Source organism: Camellia sinensis, chromosome 1 (assembly GCF_055761805.1).
Source record: "Camellia sinensis isolate YWXY chromosome 1, ASM5576180v1, whole genome shotgun sequence".
In the NCBI taxonomy this organism is placed as follows: Eukaryota; Viridiplantae; Streptophyta; class Magnoliopsida; order Ericales; family Theaceae; genus Camellia; species Camellia sinensis.
Window position 1 is genome coordinate 118,205,640 of NC_138961.1, and position 27,708 is coordinate 118,233,347.

General features: G+C 36.7%; 1 protein-coding gene across 8 annotated transcripts; it reads left to right on the forward strand.

The window, feature by feature from the left end:
• Positions 1 to 3,661: 3,661 nt before the first annotated feature.
• On the forward strand, positions 3,662 to 27,549 carry LOC114292516 (S-type anion channel SLAH2). 8 transcript variants are annotated; one of them, XM_082883076.1, is made up of 8 exons: positions 3,662 to 3,893; positions 4,048 to 4,119; positions 6,794 to 6,879; positions 22,398 to 22,581; positions 24,358 to 24,870; positions 25,552 to 26,322; positions 26,789 to 26,820; positions 26,907 to 27,549. In XM_082883076.1, exons 4-8 carry the CDS (start codon positions 22,405 to 22,407, stop codon positions 27,304 to 27,306), a joined length of 1,893 nt encoding a protein of 630 aa, XP_082739202.1. In that variant the 5' UTR covers positions 3,662 to 3,893; positions 4,048 to 4,119; positions 6,794 to 6,879; positions 22,398 to 22,404; the 3' UTR covers positions 27,307 to 27,549. The 8 variants fall into 8 exon arrangements, with proteins under 8 accessions (XP_082739202.1, XP_082739230.1, XP_082739215.1 ...); XM_082883104.1 differs by lacking the exon at positions 22,398 to 22,581; XM_082883089.1 differs by lacking the exon at positions 6,794 to 6,879.
• The last annotated feature ends 159 nt before the right edge of the window (positions 27,550 to 27,708 follow it).

Here is a 27,708-nt window from a genome sequence, read left to right on the forward strand (position 1 = left end):
ACCCTAAATTTTTAACCGTGTCCCAATATTTGACCCTCCGTCTGTTTCCATTTATTTCTGTTAACTTTTTACATTATTTGATACATGTGTCACTTTTTGATTCATCCATAATTATTATAATTATTTTATTTCTAAATTGTTTTTTTTTTCTTTTTTTCTATCAGCTGTCTCTCTCGCTCTCTCTTCCAAGATGAATGATCATTTCTTACAAAAGCAACCAAACCATTTCTCTTCCAACTCTCTCTCTCTCTCTCTCTCTCGGATTGTCGATTTTTAAAAGGCAACCAAACCAAGTCTCTCGTCGGCGGAGGAGTCTCTGTCTCTCTCTCTGAAACAGTCTCTGTCTGTCTGTCTCTCTCTCTCTCTTTTGCTTTTAGAATCCAAATATGTCTCTCTCTTTTGCCTTTAGAATCCAAATCTGAATTCAAAATTGGGGACTTGACGTCCATGTAGAACGGGTGGAAACCATACAAATTGAGGTCAAGATTGGCATGGGATATGTCGACATTCCATAGGGTCAAAATCAGGTTATGAAGGAGCTTGAAGGTCTTCTTGGTGTGTTTTATAAGGCCGTAGAGGGAGGAACGGTAGGAAGGGACAAAAGATGAGAGCTACAGATACTGATCCTTCAATATTAGAAATGTACCGAAATCAAAGGCAACCTACGAGATGTGGCCAGAGGAAAGGCTTGATCTGAGTTTTGGTGAACACGGTGTCGAGGATTTTTGGCTGCAGCGAGTGGACGAGAGAGAGAGAGAGAGATGAGGGAAACAAGGCCAGAGATGGTGCAGTTGTGGGTGGATCGACAACCACTGTAGTGATAGATCTAGATATGATAGAGGCAAAGTTGCGACAACGTCGATGCAAGCAACGACGAATGAGGAACAAACGACCGTAGAAGAGAAAAATAGAGAGAGTTAAGGTTTTGAGAGAAGAGAGAGAAAGAGAGAGCTGATAGAGAAAAAAAAAAGCAATTTAGAAATAAAACAATTATAATAATTATAGACGAATCTAAAAGTGACACGTGTATTAAATAAGTGTAAAAAGTTAACAGAAACAAACAGAAACAAACGGAGGGTTAATATTGGGACATGATTAAAAATTCAGGGTTTAAATTGTCAAAATAAAAATATTGGGGTTTAATGTGAAAAACACACTAAACTCTGGGGTTTTTTTTTTTTGTTGTTGTAATTTGCCCTTTGTTTTTAGTGCTTTATTTTGATATTTTAATTTAATTTAATTTAATTTTTTTTTTTTTTTTGTAGTTTTTAGATGCCAAATCAAGATGTATTTAAAAAAGTAAAATCAACTGACTAAAAATATTAAAAAATTACTAAAAAAAAACGAAAATTCAAACAAAAATTTGTGTGCATTTTTGTTAAGATTTTCATTTGTTTTTAGTATTTTTTTTTTGTACTTTAGTTTTTTGTTTTTGTTTTGTTTTGTTTTTTTTTTTTTTTTTGTTTGTAGATTCATCTAATCTTAATGTATCTAATATATATATGGGCAAATTATATTAACAGTCCCTATAGTTTGGGACTCGTGTCACTTTAATCTATAACTTTTCAATTATGACACATTTGACACTGAATTTTGAATCTTGTTCCAAATAAGGACAATTGAAGATTTCATTGTTTAATTTGAAGAGCAAAATCATCAATTTAATAAAATATAAACTAATTTGACAAAAATAAATATTAATTTTTTTTTTAGTTTTTTTAAAATTATTTTTATCCACCAATGATAAATTATGTAAAATTGATTAAAATTAATAAAAATTACATGATTAATTTTAGATGATCATCAAACACATAACAAAAATTAATTTGGTAAAAAAATAAATAAATGTCCAAAAGATTTATCAATTTTACATAATTTTATTTTTAGTGGATAGAAATAATTTTTAAAAATTCAAAAATATTTGTTTGACATTTATTTTTGTCAAATTAGTTTATATTTTATCAATTTGACGATTTTACCCTCGAAAAATCTAATGATATCTTCAATTATTCTTATTTAGAACAAGATTTAAAATTCAGGACCAAATGAAAAGTCAGAGACCAAAGTGACACAAGTCAACTATAAGGACTATTAGTGTAATCCACCTAAATATATATAAATTCAGTAAAAACAAATGAAAATTGATCTAAAAATTATTTTTGAAAATTATAACAGACAAGGAGTAAGATTTCACGACACAAAACCACATTTTCCGCGGATACGATTTTTTTGAATTGATGATTGATGCATGTTTTCTCCAAAGATTTGAGTTTGTCTATTCACTGGACTAAGCTCAAGTTTCACAAATATTAGAATGGAAATTATTGTTGATGTTTCATTTCATTTCATTCGAGATCCATTTTGAATATCCATTCCATTTTTAATCAAAATTTTATTCAAACAACCAAACACTCCCTAACGCGGTTGCAATTCCTTTCCATTTTCTTCAAATTTCTCAGCAGCCAAACATAGATAAATGGAAATCCAATACTAGTGATTCATGAAAGATAAAAAAAATAAATAAATAAATAAAAATAATCTTCCAAAACCCACAATTTATTCTAAAAGGTAGTGATAGAGAGTTCTAACATTAGCTCTAATGAGGTGTCAAAAAAAAAAATCAACATGTGATACAAATTAGAACTCCCAAAGATCATGTTATTCTAAATGTTGGAGATAAGGTATTAGGTCAAAAATTGCGTGAATTCCGGATCCCCCAGCCGCAACCTAGTCACCACCATCATTTTCGCCGGAATGTGATTGCTGGAATAAGCAGCCAACTGGGAACCCATTGTAGTTAGTGCAAATTATTTTTCTTCATTTTCTATTTCAATTGACGGTGATATTATATACATCAATTAATGTATTAATTAATATATCAATATTAATTATGATATTATTATTGACTCCACTATTATACAAATAATAAATTTTAAGAATTTCAATTGATATACTAATTAATATACTGATTAGTACATATAGCATTGTTCTTCAACTGATCATGCAACATGCTTATTATTTACCTTTAATTATGCTCAATTAAAATTATTATTATTATTATTTGATAAATGTTTGATTGTTTTAATTGAGCATCTCTAATTTATATGACTTCACTGCTTACCATTCATCTTTTTTTTCTCTAATCTCTTTTTTTTCACCACACTAGTGGTCAAAATTCGGGTGGTATATTAGAGATATACACTCTTATTATTTTATTGTTGACTTCTCATTTATTCGAATAGCTTGAGAGTAAAATTACATATCAAATGATGGATTGACGGATTAGTGGATTGACAAATTGCGATTTTAACAGTTTTTAGCGGATGGACAGATTGAAAAATATTCAAATTAATTATCATACATTTAAATAATATATAATACTAATTTGTATAATATTTTATATATAGAGCACAAAGTAATTTTACATAATATATTTGATATATATAACTATTAATTTGTAATAAATTTTAAATCTTAAATATTTCTCATACTCATTTTTACTTTAATATTTTATTAAAAATTAAAAAATATATATATTAACTATAACGAAATGGAATGATTTCGAAAACGGATTATAAATTTTAAAATTTAAATCACAATTAACAATTAAAACAATATAAATTAATACAGATGAGTACGATTTTCACAAATTAAACAACAGTTTACACTGTCCTGTTCTTACCCCCTCATCCTTTTTTTTTGTCTCTAATCTCTTTTTTTGTCAAAATACGGGTGGTATATTAGAAGATATACACTCTTATTATTTTATTGCTGTAAAAGACTATAATGGCAATGCTTTAACACATTTCAGTGGCTGACAAAAAACCCAGTTGAGTGGGTACTGGCCATTTCATTGTTCATCAAGAAAAGGTACCGTCGTGGACCGCCTCAAGGTGGGTCACAAGTTTTATTGTTATATATATGTATTGTCTGTGCTGGATGGATGTGGGGACTAATGTTGATGATCTCTATAAATTTTCGTCATTTGATTTTCGACTCATTTGATGTGGTTGTTATGTGGGTTTCGTGTTTTGTTTGATGTTCTAGGCGGGTCCCCTAATCGACGGTGCCGGCCAGATGCTTTTGATTCCCAGAAAATATAGCCGTTGATTCTCTGAGGTGATCTGTTGTTGTACAATTTAAATTTAAATTTGGTTTTTGTTTTTTTCTTGAATGTAGTTTTCAATTTGGTTTTGACATATATACAAGCATTGCTAAATGTGTTGAATTTTAAAATATCAATCCCATGACAACTAAGTTCTATTTATTTCCCTATTTATGTTTTCAGCCGTAACTATCTGTAATGGCACCAAGGATCCTCTAGAGTATTTTATTCCTAAAGTTTCCTAAAGTAGTGTATTGTGTGGTTGAGATTTAATGTTAAAAAATTGATGTGACTTGTCATTAAATCTCAACCACACAATGCACCACTCTAGGAAACTTTAGGAAAAAAAAACTCTAGAGGATCCTTGCTCCTGTAATGGAGCCAGCCATGTGTTTGTGTTGGCGTCTGTGAGAACCGTGTATTTGTATTATATTTGTTAATCTTTGACATTAAGTAGTTTATTCTGTACTTAATCGTTTTTCATTTTATTTATTTATTTATTTTTTTATAAAAAGTCTAATTGCCTGCATCCATCTGATCCTTCCCGTAGTGACGGCGCCTCTTACCCTAGGCTGCTCTCAATCTATCAGTTTTATAAGCTGATCATCAACTGTTTTAGGAGTTTTTTTTTTTTTTTTTTCCAATTATGTCTCTTTCTTTGTTTTACTGCCATATTTTGCTTGTGTTAACAAAAATATCTAACTAATATTCTTCTTCTTGAGGCTGTCTTGTAATGGGGAAGTTTTATGTCAAATATTAGTGTAGATTTGGTCTTGAAGTAATAATTGTACATTTTAATGAAAAATATGAGGCCTGTCCTCCCCAGGATAAGAATCTCTGCAATAATATTCTTGCAATAATCAAGATTGCTGTCTTAAATGATCTACTGAACGACTATTGATTGTGTTTTGGGCTTAAACTACTCACCTATAAAGCACCGGCACTTTAAAATAAATTATGTATTTGTATCGGACACACAAACATGGCGGGGACACGTATTGTCCCCGTATGGGATATGCCACATGACGTGTCCCCTTATTGTATTAATTTATTTTTAGGGGACACGTTGGAGACACTGGAAATACACTAGCCACTACAACATCTAATGGTTGTAGAGACCAAATGTTTTGGTCTCTTCAGGTGAAAATTTTGTTGTAAAAGACATTTAGGGACCAATTTCCATTGTCATGAAGATAGTCGTCAAAAGGTCGTCTCGAAAAGTAAAAAACAAGGCTTTTAACGACAAAATTTTAAAAATGTCACTAATAAATAGACTTTTAGGGACAAAATAATTTAGTCTCAAAATGGTTTATTTTTTTGAGATAAAAATTTTGGTTCCAAAAAAATAATAATTCATCACTAATATCTAATATTTGTTGATAAAAATATAATAACGATATTTCGCTACAAAAATATTTGGTCCTTAAATAATAATTTTGTCCCTAAATTTTGATCTCTAAAACTTTAATTTTTTGTAGTGAAGGGACATGTCAAGTTGTCTTTTCTCTCATTTTCTTTAGTGTTTCCGATGAATGTTGAGTGTTTATTATTTTGTAAAATTTAGTCAAAACCCTTCAATTAGATCCTTATTTTGTGAAAAGGATAGCTCAATTTATTTTGCTTCATAAACCCTGTTTACATTAATTTTGACGGTAATAAATATATTTATTTTTTAAAAGAATTTCATAGTCAACATAGATCTTATTTGATAGATCTTGATGAGAAGATTATAAAAATACTAATTTTATTAAAAATTGACGTCTAGATAAAAAATTATATTATTTTAAAGTTTAATATTTTGGTAATAGTTGTATGTGTTAGAATTTTCAATTTTTTTTTTTTTTTTTTTTTTTTTTTTTGCTTGTACTTAATGCATTAAGTTTTATTATGAGAGGGTTTTGACCAAATCCTCTTATTATTTTTTCTTTATGTTTAAATATTTAATATATCATCTATAAAAAAATATATAAACTGTAAGTGTTAATTTAAAAGTTTTTTTTTTCTTCTTAAATTTAGAATTAGAGTTAATTTTTGTTAATGTTGATTATTTGTGGATGTAGTATTAATCTAGATAGCAAATAAAAATATGTAAAAATATATTTTATTGTTGTGTTCCAACCATGTTCGTGTCTCCATATTTTTAAAATTGCTGTATATCATATCTGCATCCATGTCCGCATCCGTATCCATACTTCCTAGCTTCTCACTTAAAATACAATTGAAACATTATTGCAGGGGTGATTGCTTAATAGCATCATATTTCTTGAGATTTCATTACTAATCTCATCAATTATTTTTTATTTACTTGTAACCAGATTACGCATTTCGTGCTATTTGCAAGTCTACTCAGAGCTGTCTACTGCATATTATAGTCAAAAACCTGATTTCTTAATTGAAAATTAAGAATATAAAATTGGGAGTAACCACAAGATTTTCAAGCCTATTGTTCTTTTGCTCACCTACTTTCTTTCGGGATAAACAGAAATCTTTTCTCCATTTTTTCTGTGCCTATTGAATTATGTGTTATTTTCACATATAGTAGCTGTATTTATCATACATGAAGTGTGATTGATGTAGATCTTGCAATGGCATTGGATGCCTATAAATCCCATTTTTGCTTTCCTGCACCGTATGAGAAACCCAAAAACTGATCCTGCTATGAGTTTTCTTACAACTCATTTTTTTCAGTGAAGGGAATACTTTTTCTTGGTGCTTTTCCGCGAACTTAAATAATTGTCTACCCAAGTACTCAGCGTTGTTGCTTGAATTTGAAGGTACAGACTGTTTCTTCTTCATCAGCAGCTATCTATAACTCTGGATTTTTGAAGTTGAGATTTTTATCTTAGCACAATTGATTACTATTTTTATGCATCTTTATTCACTATGCCATATTTGGTTTGGTTTTTAGAAACTTGTTTCAGAAATTTTTTCTAAAAAATTAAAAAATAATTTTGTGAAAAAATGAAAAAAAATGAAAAAAACTTATCATTTTTGTGTAGTTTTATTTTTTTTGGATGGCAAAAATAATTTAAAAAATTTTAAAATATATTTTTGATATTTATTTTGTCAAACTAGTTTCTAGTTTTCCAAAAAAAATTCTGAAAACAAATTCAGAGATTGAAATTAAACATGGGCAAGACAGCTTTATTTGGAGACAGGAGTGACAATTTGGATACTGTTGGTCTCTTCTACTGTGTTATGATGCATAACATGTTTACTAGACATCTTAGATATCAGAGTAGTTTTCACTAACAAAGAAAATTACCATTGATTCAAATACATGAACTGCTGAGGAGTTTAAGATCAGTTTTTTGATGTGATAATGAGATTCTCGATATTAGATTTCAAAAGTAAGTAGTGCATGGTGACTGTCTATATGTGAGGATCCTTATCAGCCTTCTCTTTGTATGTGCTATTTCCTCTCATTAATTTGGTATGGAATGCAAAGAATTCTGGCAATGGTTTCTTTTTTGCTATGTTACATGGACTCGTGTGTGGGTGCAAGTACATATCTGGAGGTCGGACCCATCAAACCTCAAATTTAAAAGTATGCGGATTCTGCAAAAAAGGGTCAAATTATGTATTTTTATTTATAAAATGGTGTTGTTTCTAACACACAATGTTAGAAAGACATTTTACTCATTTTATAGCAATTATACAATAATTTATATACACACAAACATATATATAATGATATTGTTAAATACAAATATAAAAGAAGTGTCTGATAGAAAGTATCAAACTAATATCCCACTCCCTTATTGAAGTGTTGGGTATCTAACACAAGTATTTGATTTGTTTTAAAGACTCCATGTGACGTAGATGCTTTGTGAGATATGGGTACGCAACTTATTACATTGGTGTAGTAATCTCGCTTCTAGAAGTTACCCAATTTTTTTTTTTTTTCTTCAAATCTTGTTAGTTCATTTCATGCCTGTTGTTTCTACATATCTGCTATGTATGTTTTCTTTAGTAGAAATATTCCTTTTCTCCACATGTATTGTCATATGAATTTGACGATTGATTATGTCACTTTTCTAGAGGGATTCACTTCTGATATGAAGATTTTCAATTACATCTCATCTAAATAATGAACCTGATTGTCATACACTATGTAGATCCTAGAAGATTTGTATGAGATATAAAGTCAAAATGTGTAATATCTATTCCTAGAAAATATTGTGGAATTCATTTAGACTTTGTGTTAGGACCTAGGCGAGAAGCGAGACAACTTCAACAAGGCCAAGCTGAGCTGCTCGGGGCTGTAGTACACTAGATCATAGCTTTGGACTAGGGGCTGCATCTTTTTATTTTTATTTGTTTTTAATTTAATTTAATTTTTTTTTTTTTGGGTGAAGTTAATAATTTTTGTTTATTTATTTTTCACTTTGGCTAAACAATTGATACTTGGGCCACAGATGGGGACAAATTCATTTTCGGGAAAATTACCAAGAAAATAAAAAATAAAAAATAAAAACCCAATATTTGATCATTTTAACAAAATAAATTCTAAATTTTTAATTGTGTCAATTTAAACCCTAATATTTTGATTTGTTTGCAAGGTGAACCTCTTATATTTTGATTTATCTTCAATATGAACCGTTTGCTTATTTTCGTCAAGTAAAATCGATATCAAAGGAATATTTCAATCATTAAATTCAATATAAGTATACACATTGTCTAAAATATACTTCTTTTTGTTGAATTTAATGATTAAAAACCCTTCTTTTCTGTCGGTTTTACCTAATGACAATATGCAAATGGTTTACATTAAAAAAAAATCAAAAGGTTACGGTTTAAATTAATAAAATTAAAAATCAGGGTTCATTTTGTTACAAAGGTCAAATCCTGGTTTTTTTTTTTTTTTTTCCCATCATTTTTTGAGCAATTAATAAATTCTTCTTCCTTTTTTATGTTTTCAAACATTCAAACTTTTGTATTTGGTGGATGTCTTGTGTTTTTGTTGGATATTGGTATGTCAAATGTTTGGATTTTTTTGAATGTTTTTATGTTTTTTAAATTTTTTTTTTTTTTATATAGATATCTAGTATATGGAATGCTGGATGCATCATGTTTTTTTGGAATTATTGAGTTTTTGTATGCTATTTAGTTTTAAGAAAATTTACTTACACTGTGTTTGGTTGAAGAATTTAGAAAGAGAAATGGAAAACGGAGGTACAATGTGAATAAAATATATTTACATTTCACCTAGTTTCACACACCTTTTTCCCTTCTCTCTTCTGAATTCCTGCCCAAATTCCTCAACCAAACACAGCATTAGCGTTTGCCTTGCTTCAATGAAGCCATTGCCTCACTTCTTGCCTTGAGGTTAGGCCTTAGGAGACCTTGTCTGATTTGCTTTGCCCTTAAAAACAGTGGTGCAGCTAGGTAATTACTGATTGACCTGGTTGGGCTTTAAATAGATTACTACCAAAAAAGGCATATTGTTTTCTGTAGGCATGCCAATTTATAGCAATTAACAAGAAAATATTATGAGTCGACACAACTTAATTTCCATATTTACTATTTGTAATAGCAAAATAATTTGATTGACCGTTTCTCGTAGCATGAGAATACTTGACACTGCTGTATGGTTCTTTTGATTATTGTCTTTTATAAGGACATTACCTAGTGTTAGTCTCTGTTTATCGAGAGCGCTTGGGGGTAAGATTGGAGACAGAAGGTACAAGTGGTTGCTGTCAATCTCGAACCAACACTGATTTCCTAATTGAGATAACTGCCTATTAAGAATAAAAGTGGTGAAAATTGGCTGATAATTATTGAATTGAGGGAGTCTTGCATCCAAAAAACCCATCAAACAGGGAAATAGGTAGATGAAACTTTCAAGTCTACTTATGGCTTGTGATTAGTAGTTTAGGGACAGTCCTAGTTTGTTCGATGACATACTGTTAAAATCCACCTACTCTCCACCTACTTCACCCACTTAAACCTACTCCACTAAACCTAACCCACTACACCACTACCACCTCACCTACTCCACTAAACCTAACCCACTATACCACTACCACCTCCACTTCACCTACTCCTTACCTACTACACACTCACCCTCTTCTATATATAGGAATCATGAATCATTGTAATAGAAATCAATATAAATCAATCAATAATACAATTCTCTATTTCTCTTTATACATTAAATTTCTACATGGTATCAGAGCAAGGTTAAGCACTTAGTATTTTTCGTTTCACCGGCGGGCGGCAACCTCGCCTTGGCCGCCCGCCGGACCTCAACCTATTCCGCTTATTTTCTACACATACCTTCCCATCACTGCCTAAATCCTCTCTCTTGAGGCCAATGTGAATTCCTCTTCTTCATAATCTGCACTAACTGTGGCATCTTTTCCTGGGGCAAACTCTGCAACCCAACACTCAATCTATGCTTCTCCTCCATGCTCATTTGCCTCTTGTTAGGATCCTTCGCCTTCGGCTTTGGTTTGGGCTTCGCCACAGCCTTGAGCTTCACTGCAGCTTTCAGCTTCACGGCAGCCTTCGGTTTCACAGCAGCTTTTGGCTTCGCAGCTGGCTTGGCCTTTGCCGCTGGTTTGGGCTTCACAGCGGCTTTAGCTTTTGGCGCAGCAGCTTTTGTCTTAGCCGGAGCCTTCTTTTCCTTTTTCGCTTTTACAGCCTTCGGCTTTGCAGCAGCCTTCGGCTTTGCTTCCCTCTGGTGGCTCCCCAGGTTCCACCTGAGCTGCATGATTCATTTATAGCTGCAATTGATAAGGGAAGTATTAGAACAATGCCCAATAGAAGTATGCCAGCTGCTCCTTACCCTACTCCTGGAGCACTATTAATAGGTGATGCTTTCAACATGCATCATCCTTTAACTGGTGGAGGAATGACTGGAGCCCTGTATAAGGTGTTTTGTGCATCTCCTGATCAAGCAATGAAGGAAATGCGTGAAGCATGTTGTAAAATAAATTGATGTATATTATTGATTGATGTATTACAAGATTGTTGTGTTTTTTTCTGTCTATTACAAATGGTTCCTTATATAGATGTAGGTGTAGTGGATGGTGTGTAGTGGATGGTGATAGTGGTGTAGTGGGTTAGGTTTAGTGGAGTAGGTGAGGTGGTAGTGGTGTAGTGGGTTAGGTTTAGTGGAGTAGGTGAGGTGGTAGTGGTGGTAGGTGATAGTAAATTCTAACAGCCCCCCGCAAACTCAAGGAGGATAGAAACTAACCAACTTGAGTTTGAAGAGAGGAACAAAACAAGAAAATACATAAAAAATAAAAAAGGATAGGAGACACTGAATGGTCGTGTCAGACCGTTGGTGAAGACACTGAAAGGTGGTGTCATAACGGTGTAGAGGACACTGTATGGGGGTGTCATAACCATGTAGAAGACAGTTTATGGGGTCATGTCGGACCGTTGTAGAAGACAGTTTACGGGGTCATGTCGGACCGTTGTAGAAGACAGTTTACGGGGTCATGTCGGACCGATGTAGTAGGACAGTTTACGGGGTCATGTCGGACCGTTGTAGCAGACAGTTTACGGGGTCATGTCGGACCGTTGTAGCAGACACTGTTGTGACAGTTGTTGTGACAGTTTACAAAGTCTTGTCGGACCCTTGTAGAAACTAACCGGAATCAATGTCGGGACAGTTTACAAAGTCTTGTCGGACCCATGAAGGAGCTAACCGGAATCAATGTCGGGACAGTTTACAGAGTCTTGTCGGACCCTTGTAGAAACTAACCGGAATCAATGTCGGGACAGTTTACAGAGTCTTGTCGGACCCATAAAGGAGCTAACCGGAATCAATGTCGGGATAGTTTACAGAGTCTTGTCGGACCCTTAAAAAAGTCGCACCCTCAAAAGGTGTGCCCAATTTTTCAAAAGGCGTGCCATCAAAAGGCGTGCCCAATTCATCAAAAGGTGTGCCGGACATGATGGCGAGGCACGTGGGCGCCTTGGCTTGCGTGCCCGTTTGTCGGCTGGTGGTAAGAGGCGCGCGATGCGCGTGGCTGCCTCGGCTATAAGACAGAGGCTGAGGCTGAGGCAAAAAACCTGCGAGAGATATTCTGAGAGAGATTTCTGAGAGAGATTCTGTAACACTCTGTTTTCTGAGAGAGATACTGTGTAACACTCGGTTGCCTAGAAAATGGCTTCATCGTCTTCCCGTGGTCTGCTCACTCTCTTTCCAGACCTTAACGAGTCCACAAGAGAAATAACTGGTGCGGTGGCCAGTGAACCTCAACCAAACACTTCTGTGTTTGCTCCGTTGAACTTTCCGATGCGGTCGGTGGAGCAAAAAATGGCGGTGCAAACTGATATTGAGGCCAATCAGTATACTCTGAAGTCATGCGTGGAAACCATGACTGCGGTCAAAAATTTGTCGCACCGGCTGCAGAGCAGGACAAATGAGGTGCAACAGTTAAACTCCCAGCTGGCTCTGCTCCAACGCATGTATAAGGATGCGCGAGCAGAGATAAGTGTACTAAAGGCAGAAAACAAGGAGCTGAAGCGGAAGGCCACCGTGATGTTCCGATTTGGAGGGCCGCCATATGCTGCAGTGGAGGAGCAGGGGGTAGTGATCGTGCCCAGTGGAGTGGGAAACACAGAGGCAACACCGTCAAGGACCGCCCAGGACAGAGGCAAAAAGAAGAGACCAGCGGCAGAGTAGAGAAGAAAAAATCCCGCCTGTGGATGTGGGTGTTTGGGTTTGGTTTTTTTTTTTTTTTTTTTTTTAAATTTATTTATTTTTTTTTATTTTTTGTTTTGCTGTAAAAGTGTGATCGGGGTTGATCCCCAATATGAATAAAATATGGTGTGTTGTGCAAATATGGAAATTGGTTTGGTTTTTTTTTTTTTTTTTTTTTTTGTAATAAGAATAAGAAGAGGAACCAAGGCATGGACAGCATCATTATGGCAAGTGGAGTTGAAATATTAAAAAAGATGGGACCACGGTTTTGGTAAAACCCATGGTTTGGGGATTTTTGGTTTAATTGTTTTTTTTTTTTTTTGTTTAATGTATGTATTTATTTATTTATTTATGAAATAAAAGATAAAAGATGGGTGGTGGAAAATGTGATGATGGTGTTGGGTGGTGGAGAAAAGTTTAGAATAGAAAAGTTTATATAAAATTGGGGATAGTGCTTTATAATAATGAAAATAAAGGTGAGGTAGTGGATGTGTGTATTAAAATAAAAAGAAAGGATGGGTGTGAATGGTGTCGTGCATGTACTGTGTATGTGGCAGTGTGAATGGTGTGTCTGTCTATCATTAGTGTTTGGGAATCAGAGTTCCCATCAATTTCATCACATTGGTCTAATGCTTGGCAAGCATCTTCAATGTCACGAAAGCATGTGATTGGCTCTTTATTAATTGCCAATACCATGTCACCTTGTTCTAATAGGTTTTCAGCCTTTGATCCAGCAAAACAACCTTTAACACGTAAGACTTGACGTCTAATTGGATCTTTCTTAACAAGAGCTTGTACCCATTTGTCACTCAATCCAAAGCTACGGGCCTTGGAAAGCAAAGTAGGATAAAATTCAACCTCTAAGATCCTGACAAGAGGCATTGGCCTTTTGATGCCATTTATGAGAAGATTTGATCCATTTCCACCAGATATGATTTTGTCAAGGACTTGGCTGATTGTATAAACTGGAATACCTCTGACAAATTGATGATCTTCTGATGAACTACAACCATATTTTAGCTGAGTTGAAAAGCTTCCCCAGATAGCCTGAACCCTTCCATGCTCATCAGTTAGCACACCAGAAAATGTACCACCGAAGTCAGTATCAAGCTCAATGACTTCCATATTGGTTGCTCTGAAGCGTGGACAATCGGCAGACCCAATATTCAAAGCAGCAAAAGGGTTGGTGACAACAGATTTCCTTGATGTAGCTTGCAGGCTCCTACTTAACCCCACAAGAATGACTGCATCTCCACGTCGCAGCGGAGGTTCAGGAAGAAGTTCAGCAGCACGAACTGCTGAGGCACCAACAGCTCCCAGAGCAGAAGGGTCATATGCAACAAGAGCAAAATTATGAACAGGATGGTTGAGCTTGTGGGTACTCCAGATCAAATAGCGAAGGCTGGGCAATTGATACATGATGTTCTTTCTGAGGCTGGAGCAGGGGGGAGATATGTGTTGAGGTTCGGCGGGCGGCCAAGGCGAGACTGCTGCCCGCCGGTGAAGCAGAATGACTAGGTTGTTAACCTAGCTCTGATACCATGTAAAATAAATTGATGTATATTATTGATTGATGTATTACAAGATTGTTGTGTTTTTTTCTGTCTATTACAAATGGTTCCTTATATAGATGTAGGTGTAGTGGATGGTGTGTAGTGGATGGTGATAGTGGTGTAGTGGGTTAGGTTTAGTGGAGTAGGTGAGGTGGTAGTGGTGTAGTGGGTTAGGTTTAGTGGAGTAGGTGAGGTGGTAGTGGTGGTAGGTGATAGTAAATTCTAACACATGTTTTGATTATTTGAGCCTTGGAGGTGTGTGTTCAACAGGACCAGTGGCTTTACTCTCTGGTCTAAATCCTAGCCCATTGAGCTTGATACTCCATTTCTTTGCTATAGCCATATATGGTGTTGGCCGTCTCTTGCTACCATTTCCTTCCCCTAAGCGCATGTGGATAGCAGCTAGATTATTTTTGGGTGCATCGGCTATCATTTTTTCCCTCTTTCTCTCACATGGGCTTGTCCCCTCTCTCTCCTCCGTTTGATTTCAAAATCTATTATTTTTATTTATTTTCTCCAAACCACTTTCCTTATTTCCCCCATCTTTCATTTTGATTTCAAATATATTTTTATTATTTCTTTCTTTATTTTTCTTTCACATTATTTTTTAATCTTTTTCAAATTCCATTCATACCATATAGCTTTGCACACCAAACCATCTTTTATTCATCTCAGGGATCAACCCCGATCACAATTTAAAAAAAAAAAAAAAAAAAAAAACAACCACAACAACACAAACCACAACACCACAAGATTTGTTTTCTTTTCTGCAGACGGCCACCCACCGACCTCACTTTTTCGCCTATTCCGCCGGTCTTTTCTTCTTGCCTCCGTCCTGGGCGGCCCTTGATGGTGTTGCCTCCGTGTTTCCCACTCCACTGGGCACGATCACTCCACCATGCTCCTCCACTACAGCATATGACGGACCTCCAAATCGGAACATAACGGTGGCCTTCCGCTTCAGCTCCTTATTTTCCGCCTTTAGCACACTTATCTCTGCTCGCGCATCCTTATACATGCGTTGGAGCAGAGCCAGTTGGGCGTTTAACTGCTGCACCTCATTTGTCCTACTCTGCAGCCGGTGCGACAAGTTTGTGACCGCAGTCATAGTTTCAACACAGGACTTCAATGTATACTGATTAGCTTCAATATCCGTTTGCACTGCCATTTTTTGCTCCACCGACCGCATCGGAAAGTTCAACGGAGCAAAACCAGAGGTGTTTGGTTGAGGTTCACAGGCCACCACACCAGTTATCTCTCTTGTTGACTCGTTGAGGTCGGGAAAGAGAGTGAGCAGACCACGGGAAGAAGAGGCTATGTTCTGGGTAGCTGAACGGGAAGAAGAAGCCATGTTTTTGGGTTGCTGAGTGTTTCAGAGAAGGGTTGGTTACAGAATGTTACAGAGAACGAAGAGGTTTCAACTGGTTTGTTATGCTTCCAAGCCTCAGACTTCGCTTTGGTTTATAAAGACAGAGACGACGAGGCCGACACGCGCTCTGTCAATCACGTGCATCGCCGCGTGTCAGGCGCCCCTTTTGATGGCTCGACGCTTTCGTCGGGCACGTCTTTTGATGAAGTGGGCGCGCCTTTTGATGGCACGCCTTTTTATGGATTGGGCACGCCTTTTGAAAGATTGGGCACACCTTTTGAGGGTGCGACTTTTTAAGGGTCCGACAAGACTCTGTAAACTGTCCCGACATTGATTCCGGTTAGCTCCTTCATGGGTCCGACAAGACTCTGTAAACTGTCCCGACATTGATTCCGGTTAGTTTCTACAAGGGTCCAGCAAGACTCCGTAAACTGTCACCACAACTGTCACCACATTGTCTGCTACAACGGTCCGACATGACCCCATAAACTGTCTTCTACATCGGTCTGACACCGCCATCCAGTGTCCTCTACACCGTTATGACACCACCATACAGTGTCCTCTACATGGTTATGACACCCCCATACAGTGTCCTCTACAACGTTATGACACCACCATCCAGTGTCTTCACCAATGGTCTGACACGACCATACAGTGTCTCTTATCCTCTTTTATTTTTATGTATTTTCTTGTTTTGTTACTCTCTCCAAACTCAAGTTGGTTAGTTCCTATCCCCCTTGAGTTTGCGGGGGGCTGTTAAAATCCACCTACTCTCCACCTACTTCACCCACTTAAACCTACTCCACTAAACCTAACCCACTACACCACTACCACCTCACCTACTCCACTAAACCTAACCCACTATACCACTACCACCTCCACTTCACCTACTCCTTACCTACTACACACTCACCCTCTTCTATATATAGGAATCATGAATCATTGTAATAGAAATCAATATAAATCAATCAATAATACAATTCTCTATTTCTCTTTATACATTAAATTTCTACACATACGTATATGGATATGCACCATAACTTCATTTCTTCTTCTTTTTCTTCTTCTTCTTTTTTATTTATTTATTTTTTATTTTTAAAGACGTATTTAAGTTTTTGTTTAGACTGTTGAAAGGACACTGTATAACTGACCTGTTTGCAGCTGTAGGTATAGTTGCTTTTGTTAAAATTAAATAACTAATTTGTAATATGTTTTTTGTTTGGGTAGTTTGTAAATAAGTTTTGCAGGTTGCCAACTAAACAACTTGCATACAATCTGATATTACTCAGGTTCATGTATGTGTAAGATTTGTAAAATCCTTTGGAAGTAACTTGAGGATAGATGGGCCGTTTTTCATTGGATAGAAAGGGGTGGCAACTATGCCTATGTAAAGGCAATAGCTCCTCAATTGTAGTACACACCAACAGCAAAGCAATACAAAGCTTGCTCTTTCTCTCTGTTAAATATAGTATATTCTCTGTATATACCTTATCTTCTCTCCTATATAAGGAGTGTGTACCTGTTCATTATTTAAATTGAATACAAGAGTTTCTCTTTTCTCTTCTCTTTCTACTTTCATAACAGGGTATCAGAGCCTGGGGTTTTCTCCTAACCTCCTATTCTTCTTCATCTCTTTCCTTTTTTTGTCTGGCAGATTGATTCCTTCTCATGTTGGTTTCTGCGTATCTAGTCCTTTCCTGTTTCGACGATTGGACTATACCAACTTCTTTGTCTCTTCAAGACGAAGCCAACGCCACAAGAATCATCTCCATCCAACTCCCCGCTTGCCGCCACGCGCCGCTTGAAGATTGGACACGCGCTGTGCCGCTTTCCCACGCGCCTTACGCGCCTTCTGCTCCTGTCTCGCGCTATCTTGCGCCGTGGCCTCATCTGCTAACGTGAGCCGTGTGTTTCTGACGTCATCACTGACGTCAGCCCTGGTTCCCATGCGCCACTGCTGCTCTGCTTGCTATCATGCGCCATGCACACCTCTGCTAACATGCGTCGCACGTTTTTGACGTCAACCCCCTTTTTGTGATGTCAGCCCTAGTTCTGGTTGACCAGATTGGTCAAACCACTTTAACTAGCCGATTCACTGCCTTTCTAGTCGTGTTTCAGACCATATCCCAATCTGCTGGTGTGTTCTGTTTTGGCAAAATCAACCTCTACAAAGGACCTTTTTTTGGGCCCTGTTTGAGCATCATGAATCATTTTGACAACATCTATTTAGTCTCCGTTACACTTGATGGGTCCAACTATGTTCTCTGGGCCCAAACTCTCTCTGGATTCATCTAAGGGAAGTGGCTTTGGCATATTATCACCGGTGCTCTTTCTAAACTTGTCTAGGAAAAAAAAGAGACTGTATTTGCTTTCGATAAGCGTCTTGATGAATGGAAAGGGAAGAACTACCAGATTATCACATGGTTTCAGGCTACTTCTGTTCTTTCCATTAGCCTTCAGTGTGGACACTTTGAGGATGATGATTTCATTGTCTCTCCTGCCAAGGCAATTTGGGATTTCTTGAACGAACGCTATCAGACTACTGGACATGCTCACCAATATCAACTCCTACAAACTCTTCATCACATGCGCTAAGAGCCTGGTCAGTCCATCAATGATTTTTTATCCTAGATGTCATCTGTTTGGGACCAGTTAGCTCTTTCTGAACGTACTTGGGCACATTCTGAGGATGCACAGTTATTTATTGTTCGTAGGAATCATCAGCGGCTATTGCAGTTTCTTATGGCTCTTCATAGCACCTTTGAGTCTGTGTGTGCTTCCTTGTTCCATCGTTTGCCCGTACCGACTTTGAAGCAAGCCATTACCGAACTCTTATTAGAAGAAACTTGTTTTGGAATGCTTAAAACTCAAAACTTGGATTCTGTTCTTGCTACGCCATCATCATAGGGTTCTTCATCTTCACAGCCTCCTAGTTCATGCATTTACTGTCGCAACCGTGGCCTACTTGCTAATCATTCTTTACTTCAGTGCTAAGTTCGTGAATGCTTGACTTGCAAGACTGCTCCTGGTCATCTCCAAAGCAATTTTCCTCAAGCTACCCCTGCTTCTTTATTCCGGAAAGGGTCTTCATGTTCTGGGCATCCGTTCAAATCTGCTCATGGTTCTCGTTCTGCTGCCGTTGCCGCTGCTGCATCAGAGGGTTCTTTCACTCACCACTCTATTGATCCTATTGCTCCATCATTGTCTATGGATGATGCGGAGTCCATTATTTAGTAGGTGCTTGCCAAATCCGGTACTTTTCATTCTCCCTGCTCTTTCAATCACATTAGGTAATCCTTCATGGTATTTTGATTCTGCTTGCTGTAATCATATGACCTCTGATTCTACTATATTTTCTTCTATTTCATCAACCTCTTTTGTTCCCCCTATACATGCTGCTGATGGTTCTCATATGTCTGTTAGTCACATTGGTCAAATTTTTACTTCCATTATATCTCTTTCTAATGTTTATCACATTCTTGCTCTTAAATTAAACCTTATCTCTATTGGTCAATTGTGTGAATTTGGTCTCACTGTCACCTTTTCTGCTAATGGTTGTTTGGTGTAGGACCCTCAGACGAAACATATCCTTGGGATAGGCCGTAGGCATGGACGTCTGTTCGAGCTTCTTCATCTTCACATTCCATCTACATCATCCACTGCTGCTTCTGTTGCCTCTTCCGCTACCTTTACTTCTATGTCTTCTTTTCACCTTTGGCATTGTCGTTTAGGACATGTCTGTTTTAGTCGTTTAAAAACTTTGGTTTCTAGTGGTCGGTTATTAGTTCTGAAAATGTTGATTGTTTACCTTGTCAAATTGCTAAATAGCTTGCATTACCTTTTAATAAAAGTAATTCTAGTTCTACTGCCCCGTTTGCTCTTGTGCATTCAGATATTTGGGGACCTTCCCCTACCCCAACCATTTTGGGGGGGGGGGGGTTCTAGATATTTTGTGATTTTTGTTGATGATTTTTCTCGTTATACTTGGATATGTGTTCTCAAAAATCGGTCTAAACGTAAACAAGTTTATTATGATTTCTCTGCCATGGTCCACACTCGATTTTCTTGAACTATTAAAATCTTTCGTTCTGATAACGCCATGGAATACTTGGATTCTGATATTCTTTCCTTTCTTCGGGCACATGGTACCCAATCTCATCGTTCTTGTGCAGGCACGTTCTAACAAAATGGTCGCGCCGAAAGAAAACATCGTCATATTCTAGACACTACTCGGGCCCTTCTTATCTCCTTTTCATGTCTTAAAAAGTTTTTGGGGGAAGCTGCTGTCACTACTGTCTACACCATAAAATCGTGTGCCTACTCCTCTCATAGTCAATCTCTCTCTTGATGAAAGTCTATATGGTTCTCCTCCTACAGACACCACTCTTAAAGTTTTTGGCTCTGCTTGTTTTGTTCTCCTTCAACCTCATGAACACACTAAACTAGAACCTCGTTCTCGTTTTTGCTGTTTTCTGGGATATGGTATATAACATAAAGGGTATCGCTGTTAGGATCCAGTCTCCAAGCTTCTTCATATTTCTCGTCATGTGGTTTTTCTGGGAACATAAAATGTTCTATACTTTAACTAAGTTTCACCTACCATAGTCCACCCATTTCCCGTTTTTTACTGATCTTTCTGTAGACTTGATGTCTCCTGCCTTTGATGCAGATTCCGGTCCAAAATCTTCACAGTTGCCTATGCCTACCGTCAATCATAAGGTTTCTGTATCTGACGATGGTTCTATGCCTCCTCTATTACCTCCTGTGAAGCCTCCTCCATTATCTCCTATGGAGCTTTCTCCATCCCCACCACCATCTCCTCCAGCAGATCGTCATTCGACTCAGGTAAAACAACCTTCTGTTTTTTTCCGTGATTATATTGTTGATTCCTTTGCTTTTTCCTCTTATGAACCTACTTCCTATCGTGAGGCTTGTTCTAACCCTCTTTGGTAGTAGCCTATAACTGATGAACTGCAGGCTTTGGATAAAACTCATACTTGAGACGTGGTTGATCTTCCTCCTAGCAAGACTGTTGTTAGTTGTAAATGGGTTTATAAGATCAAAACTCATTCTGATGGTTTCATTGAACGTTACAAAGCCCGTCTTGTTGCCCGAGGATTCACTTAAGAGTATGGGATTGACTATGAGGAAACATTTGCTCATGTTGCTCGTCTTACTTCAGTTCACAGCTTATTAGCAATTGCTGCTGCTCGTTACTGGAGTATTTATCAGATGGATGTCAAGAACACCTTTCCCAATGGTGATCTCATTGAGGAAGTTTATATGCAACTTCCTCCTGGTTCCTCTATTCCATCCATCAAAGTTTGCTAACTTCGCCGTGCTTTGTATGGTTTGAAACAAACTCCTCGTGCCTGGTTTGCCAAGTTCAATTCTACCATTCATGACTTTGGCTTCTTGTCCAGTGCCTATGATTTTGCCTTGTTTATGTGTCAGACAGAGTGTGGTATTCTTCTTCTTCTTCTCTACGTGGATGATATGATCATCATTGGAGATGACACAGTTGATATCTCTAGTCTCAAGCAGTTTCTCAGTCACCAGTTTGAGATGAAAGATTTGTGCTTGCTTAGTTACTTCCTCGGCTTGGAAATTTCTCACGATCCTTCTGGTTACTTTCTCACCCAAGCCAAGTATATCTTTGATCTTTTGGCTCGTGCTGGTCTTACCGATTGCAAGACTGCTACTACTCCAGTTGATCCTCAGACTCGTCTCACACCTCTTGATGGTCACCTATTATCTGATGCTATTTTATATCGTCAGCTAGTTGGCAGTCTTGTTTATCTCACGGTTACTCGTCCAGGTATTGCCTATGCTGTTCACATTGTCAGTTAGTTCATGGTTGCTCCTCGCTCTCCGCACTATGATGCTCTAGTTCGCATTTTGAGCTATCTAAAAGGCACTATGTTTCATGGTCTTCACTACTTAGCGCACACTTTTCTACAGTTACATACATTTTCTGATGCAGATTGGGCGGGGAATCCTACTGACCTCTGCTCTATTATAGGGTTCTGCTTCTTGGGTGATTCTCTCATTGCCTTGCGTAGCAAGAAGCAAACTATTGTTGCTCGTTCTAGTACTAAGGCTGAGTATCGTGCTCTTGCGGATACTACTCTAGAGCTTGTGTGGCTTCATTGGCTTCTTACTGATATGAGAATTTCCCATCCTGCTGCCACTAACCTCTATTGTGACAATCAAAGTGCTATTTAGATTGCACATAATGATGTCCTCTATGATTGCACCAAGCATATTGAGATTGATTGTCACTTCATCTGGCAACACGTTACTAATGGCACTATTCATCTTATCTTTGTTACCTCTGCTAGTTAGACAGCTGACATATTCACCAAGGCTAATCCTCCAGGACAATTTTTTGATTTACTTTCCAAGCTCAACTTGATATTTGCATTACCACCTTGAGCTTGAGCGGGGTGTTAAATATAGTATATTCTCTGTATATACGTTATTTGTTATATAGTATATTTTCTGTATATACCTTATCTTCTCTCCTATTCATTATTTAAATTGGATACAAGAGTTTCTCTTTTCTCCTCTCTCTCTCTCTCTCTCTCTCTCTCTCACACACACACACACACACACACACAATTCCTTTTGTATATTTTTTGGTCTTGCAAATTTCTCTCTCTAGAATTTGGTCTCAACGTAATTCACACAAATACACTTTGCACCCAACAGCTTTATCATGGAAAGCAGCGAACATTTGGATTTGTCAAAGAAGGATTCTTCTGAAGTACTTCCACCACTCATCAAATATATATCAGCAACTGAAGTGGCTGGCTTTGATTGTGTTGAAGAGCTCAAAATGATGGGTAATTCATATCAACAAACTCGTTGTCATTCTTTCAGTCCTTCAGCAACTGTAAGTTTTTTAACTTTTGTGCTGTCCGCCAGAGGAAAAAGCATTATTTTCCTCACAATATACTCATTGTTCACATTTTGAATGGTCCAGACAGGTCTGGCATACACATTGATAAGCATTCATATTATGATTTTCATACTTGTGATAGATTTGTAAACTACTGGTGGTATTCCAAAGGATATATTGTGTAGAGGTTCATAAGGATGAAGCTACCTAAGCTCGCTCTGGTGCATGGCTTGTCATGATTCAAGATTGAAATAGCTCGTGACAAGACCTAGTCTTCATGATAACCTCGTTTAAGTTGCATTTATTTCAGCAGAGTTATGAAACTTAACTTGGTTTTAAGTATTTACTCGCCATTTATTTCATCCATTTTATATGTTACCATAAATGTTTAGAACACCCTTTTATATTTCAGTAAATGACATATTGCATGGAGTTTAATGTCTAATGCCGTCTTCATAGATATGTTTGTGGTAATCCACACCAAGAAAGACAGCTAAACACTCTCAGCTTACGAAGTGGACTTAGTAATCTTGAGCTTGATACTCCAAAGCCCACAAAGCTGCCGCTTTGGGCCCCCAAAAATTGATGGAAAAAAGGCCTCAATTTAAAAAAAAAAAAAAAAAAACTATTCTGCTAGTTCAAAAAAAAAAAAAAATATATTTGTATTTAAAAAGCCCCAATAAAGTTTGGTGAAAATTCAAAATTAATAAATAGTTGATGTAGTGAATTATTTAAAGCTAATAGATGATTATTTTTCCCCCAAAAAATAAAAAAACCAATTGTTTATGGGGAAAGAAATTTTTTAAATTTAAAGTTGATTAAATTTTACTTTCAGTCAACTATGTCATAAAACAAATTAAATGGATTAACAATTTTGCAATTAAAATTGTGAAAATGAATGATATTTAAGTGATATTTTATTACAATTTGTTCACTTTTTTATTTATTACTCGAGTTTGGATTATTTGGTAGTTTTTCTTATGGTAAACTTCTTTTTTTTTTTTTTTTTTTGTATATATTTAAATCATTATATATAGATGTAGCCTTTTCATAAATATTGTCTTAAAAAAAAGATACATAATCTTTTGGTCACAAATTTTTTTTTAAAAATGTATGAAAGGCTGCCCATATATGAAGTTCGCTTTGGGCCCTGAATATGTCAGAGCCGGCCCTGCTTCATACACACATGAACTCAACTAGGAAGCATCAATCATAATGACTACTTGTTACAATTGAAATGAATTGTATCAAATTTTCATGCTTAAAGCTTCCCTTCCCATATTTTCATACCTATTTGCAGTTAAGACTGTGATAGATGTAGCTGTAACAACTTTCACTCAGTAAAAGATTAGAAAGAAGATAAGAGGAAAGGGGCTGTTTAAGAAATACTTTAGATGTGAATTTTCATAGAGATAGCTAAGTTTAAAACAAAAATTTTAATGCAGATTTCAATTCTTTTAGAGAAAAAAGGATGACAGAAATTTAAAGAAAAAAAATATGGTGAAGGATTTATTTTTACAGTCCAATCCTTTCTTCTTTGTGAAAAATCTTCTTGCCAATGCATATTGCTGTCTCTGGCTCTCAAAACAAATATGCTCCTTGATACCATTTGTGGGCAATATATTATGTTGTTTATTGTGTTGTTTATTGCATAAATTGGAAAAATGTTTACCTGATCTGTTATCACTTCTAATTTATAGTAGAGAGGATTTGTGACTGATATATGATTACTGTATCCTGGCATACTTGTTTCTTGATTCATTACGTTAGGGAACTGCAACAGCTGCTGTCCAAGGCCAGAGTGATTGTACCCAGTCCCAGGAACTGCATCATGTTTCTATCAGCATGCCCGCTTCCCCCTTGAAAGTTCACTTACAGAGCACTAAACAAGTTCTCTTCAGAGATGACGATGGGCCAATTTTCAACAACAATAATATTTCAAATTTGTCTGCTACATCTACTGCTGGCTCTAAACAGGCAAAATTTTATTCTCAGCCAATGCCAGCAGGTTTTGCATTTGATGAGGCAGTTGCAACTGGAAAATTTCCGAACTGCCCAGAGCTTCTTCCACCAAAGAATCCAAGGATTGATAGGCTGAAGGATAAAAGGTTTGATTCTTTCAAAACATGGTCTGGCAAGCTTGAGAAGCAGCTTTCACATTTACGTGGAAAGCCTCGTGAAACTGGGACAGAGGAAAACACTGTGCGGAATGTGGAGATGGAGACTTTACCTGTAGATCGATACTTTGATGCTTTGGAAGGACCAGAATTAGATACCCTCAGGGTATGTATTTCCTATCCCCAACCCTTTTCTGCAAGTCAATTCATGTTGTTTATTCATATAATTTTATTTTTCTGGACCTTCTGAATTGGATACACCGTGCAAGGCTGCAATTTCCACAATTTGTAAGTTCTAGTCATCGGATGATAAATTGATTTTTGATTAAACAAGGAGCTTTTTCTTGTAAATTTTTGTACATTGTAAACGTGTCCATCCATCCTCATCCAAGTGTTGCACTGCAAAATACTTGTTATTTAGTTCTTTACCAGCCTTACCTTTCCCAGAAAACTTTAGATTTCATGTTGTGTATATAATTCGACCATACATGTGTGTGCTTCCCTTTAACAAATAATTTTCAGGTTTGCCCACCGTCCGTTGTAAATCAAGCTAGTGTGACCAAAAGGTTATACTCGTACATAATTAATGAAGATATACTTGTATTGGTTGTGATTTATTGCTGGGCAACCTATCATTCCATAAATGAATGGAGCACTTCTATATAATTAAATGAATTAATATACTAAAAAATAGTGAACATTCTTCAGAACTTTTTTAATATCATTGTTTTGGGTTCTCTTTGTTCAACATTGTTGGATTTTGCAATGTGATTTTGCTATTTCCCCTGTTATCAGCATTGATAGTTGACTTAGAAATGTTAAATAACTAGTCATTTTCTTTTGACAGGCTTCAGAGGAAATACTGCTTCCAGAAGACAAGCAATGGCCGTTTCTTCTTCGCTATCCTATTTCTTCATTTGGTATTGGCCTCGGAGTTAGCAGCCAAGCCATTATGTGGAAAGCCTTGGCCACTACTTCTTGCACAAAATTCCTTCGCATAAGCCTAAATGTAAACCTTATCCTCTGGTACATTTCAGTTGCTCTTGTAGCCATTGTCTCTTTCATCTACATGCTCAAATTGATATTCTACTTTGAAGCAGTTCGTCGTGAATATTATCACCCCATACGTGTCAACTTCTTTTTTGCCCCATGGATAGTCTTGTTGTTCTTAGCTCTCGGAGTTCCACCATCAGTTACTCAAAACCTACCTTCCTCTCTCTGGTACATTCTTATGACACCAATCATTTGTCTAGAGCTTAAGATTTATGGACAGTGGATGTCAGGAGGACAAAGGAGGCTTTCAAAGGTGGCCAATCCTTCAAATCATCTTGCTATTGTTGGGAACTTTGTGGGGGCGTTACTGGGCGCATCGATGGGGCTAAAAGAAGGACCAATATTCTTCTTTGCTATTGGATTGTCTCACTATATGGTCTTGTTTGTAACGCTCTACCAAAGACTTCCAACAAATGAGACACTCCCGAAGGAGCTCCATCCAGTTTTCTTTCTGTTTGTTGCAGCACCAAGTGTCGCTTCTATGGCATGGGCAAATATTCAAGGATCCTTTGATTATGGGTCGCGGATTGCATACTTTATTGCCTTGTTTCTTTATTTCTCACTGGTTAGTCTGCCTTTCACTCAATAGCATGAGCATTTACCAACATTGTTGTCCTCGATCTCCGCTAGGCACATAAATTTGTTTGAGGGATTTCATTATCTACAGTAGTGATTGAAATGTTGACACCAGAACTGGGTTTAGCTTCACTGATTACTTTTATTACACTGGGATAAGCATTTCCTAGTTTGGAGTTAAATATCATTATAAGACTAGTATGGACATTTTTTGGCAAGTGCCCTACTCAGTCTCATTTTCTCTCTCCTGGAAAAGCTACCATAATTGGTGAAGGAAAGCATGTTTACAATCTGTGGAAGGGATATAGAGTATTCAACTTGTTTTGCCTCATCAATGGGAGAATACGGAGCTTGTTGTCCTGATAGATTCGTGCGCATGACTTCTTTTATGGTAAATTTCATTATGTAATAGTTTGGCTCGCTAATGTGTCTGCTTTGTTTCTGTATTTTTACAGGCTGTTCGTGTTAATTTTTTTCGGGGGTTCAGGTATAGTATTAGTTGAGTCTTTGGCTACCTATCATATATCCCTCTTTTGGTTTAGTTTTCTGAGGTTAATTTATTGGAATGCGTAGGTTCTCATTGGGTTGGTGGGCCTACACTTTCCCGATGACTGGTGCTGCCATTGCAACCATCAAGTACTCTAATGAGGTTCCAAACATAGTAACAAAATCTCTATCTGTTATACTTTGTTGCATTGCCACACTCACCGTGACATCATTGCTTGTAACGACTATCCTACATGCCGTTGTGCTACGAGACCTTTTCCCAAATGACATTGCTATTGCGATTAGTGAGAGAAGGCCCAAAACAACCCGGAAATGGTTCCACAGGAGAACTGGCAGCGCTGAGAATGATACTGAACATTTCCTTAAATTTGCAGATACAGATTGCAAGGATATTGAGTCTTATCAGAAGCCTCCGAATGATGATTATGGCACAACAGAAGTCCACAGCAATCAACGGAAGTCCTAATAATGCTATTGTCATTCTGAACTTTTACCACTCAATCAAGGGAGGAACATTCAGATATTTGGAGAGAAAGGAAAGAAAAAATAAATAAATAAAAGACGAGAGAGGTGTATGGTTTTGTCGTTCCGGTGAACTTGATGTATACAGAGAAATGGAGGTTTACGTCGTTAGTGGGAGAGGGTAATTCTAGTGTATGAACATTTTGAGTTGTAAATAATGATTTTATAATATTGCACTTTTTCTGTCTTTTTCTTTCTTCGTCTTCTTCGTTTATTTTTTTATTTTATTTTATTTTATTTTTTGGGTGAGATATTTTTATTGCTTTGAGAAGAGAAGTCGTTATCTTCATAATATAATATCCAGCTAGTTATTTTTGTATTTAATCAAGAGACTGAAGAAATATTA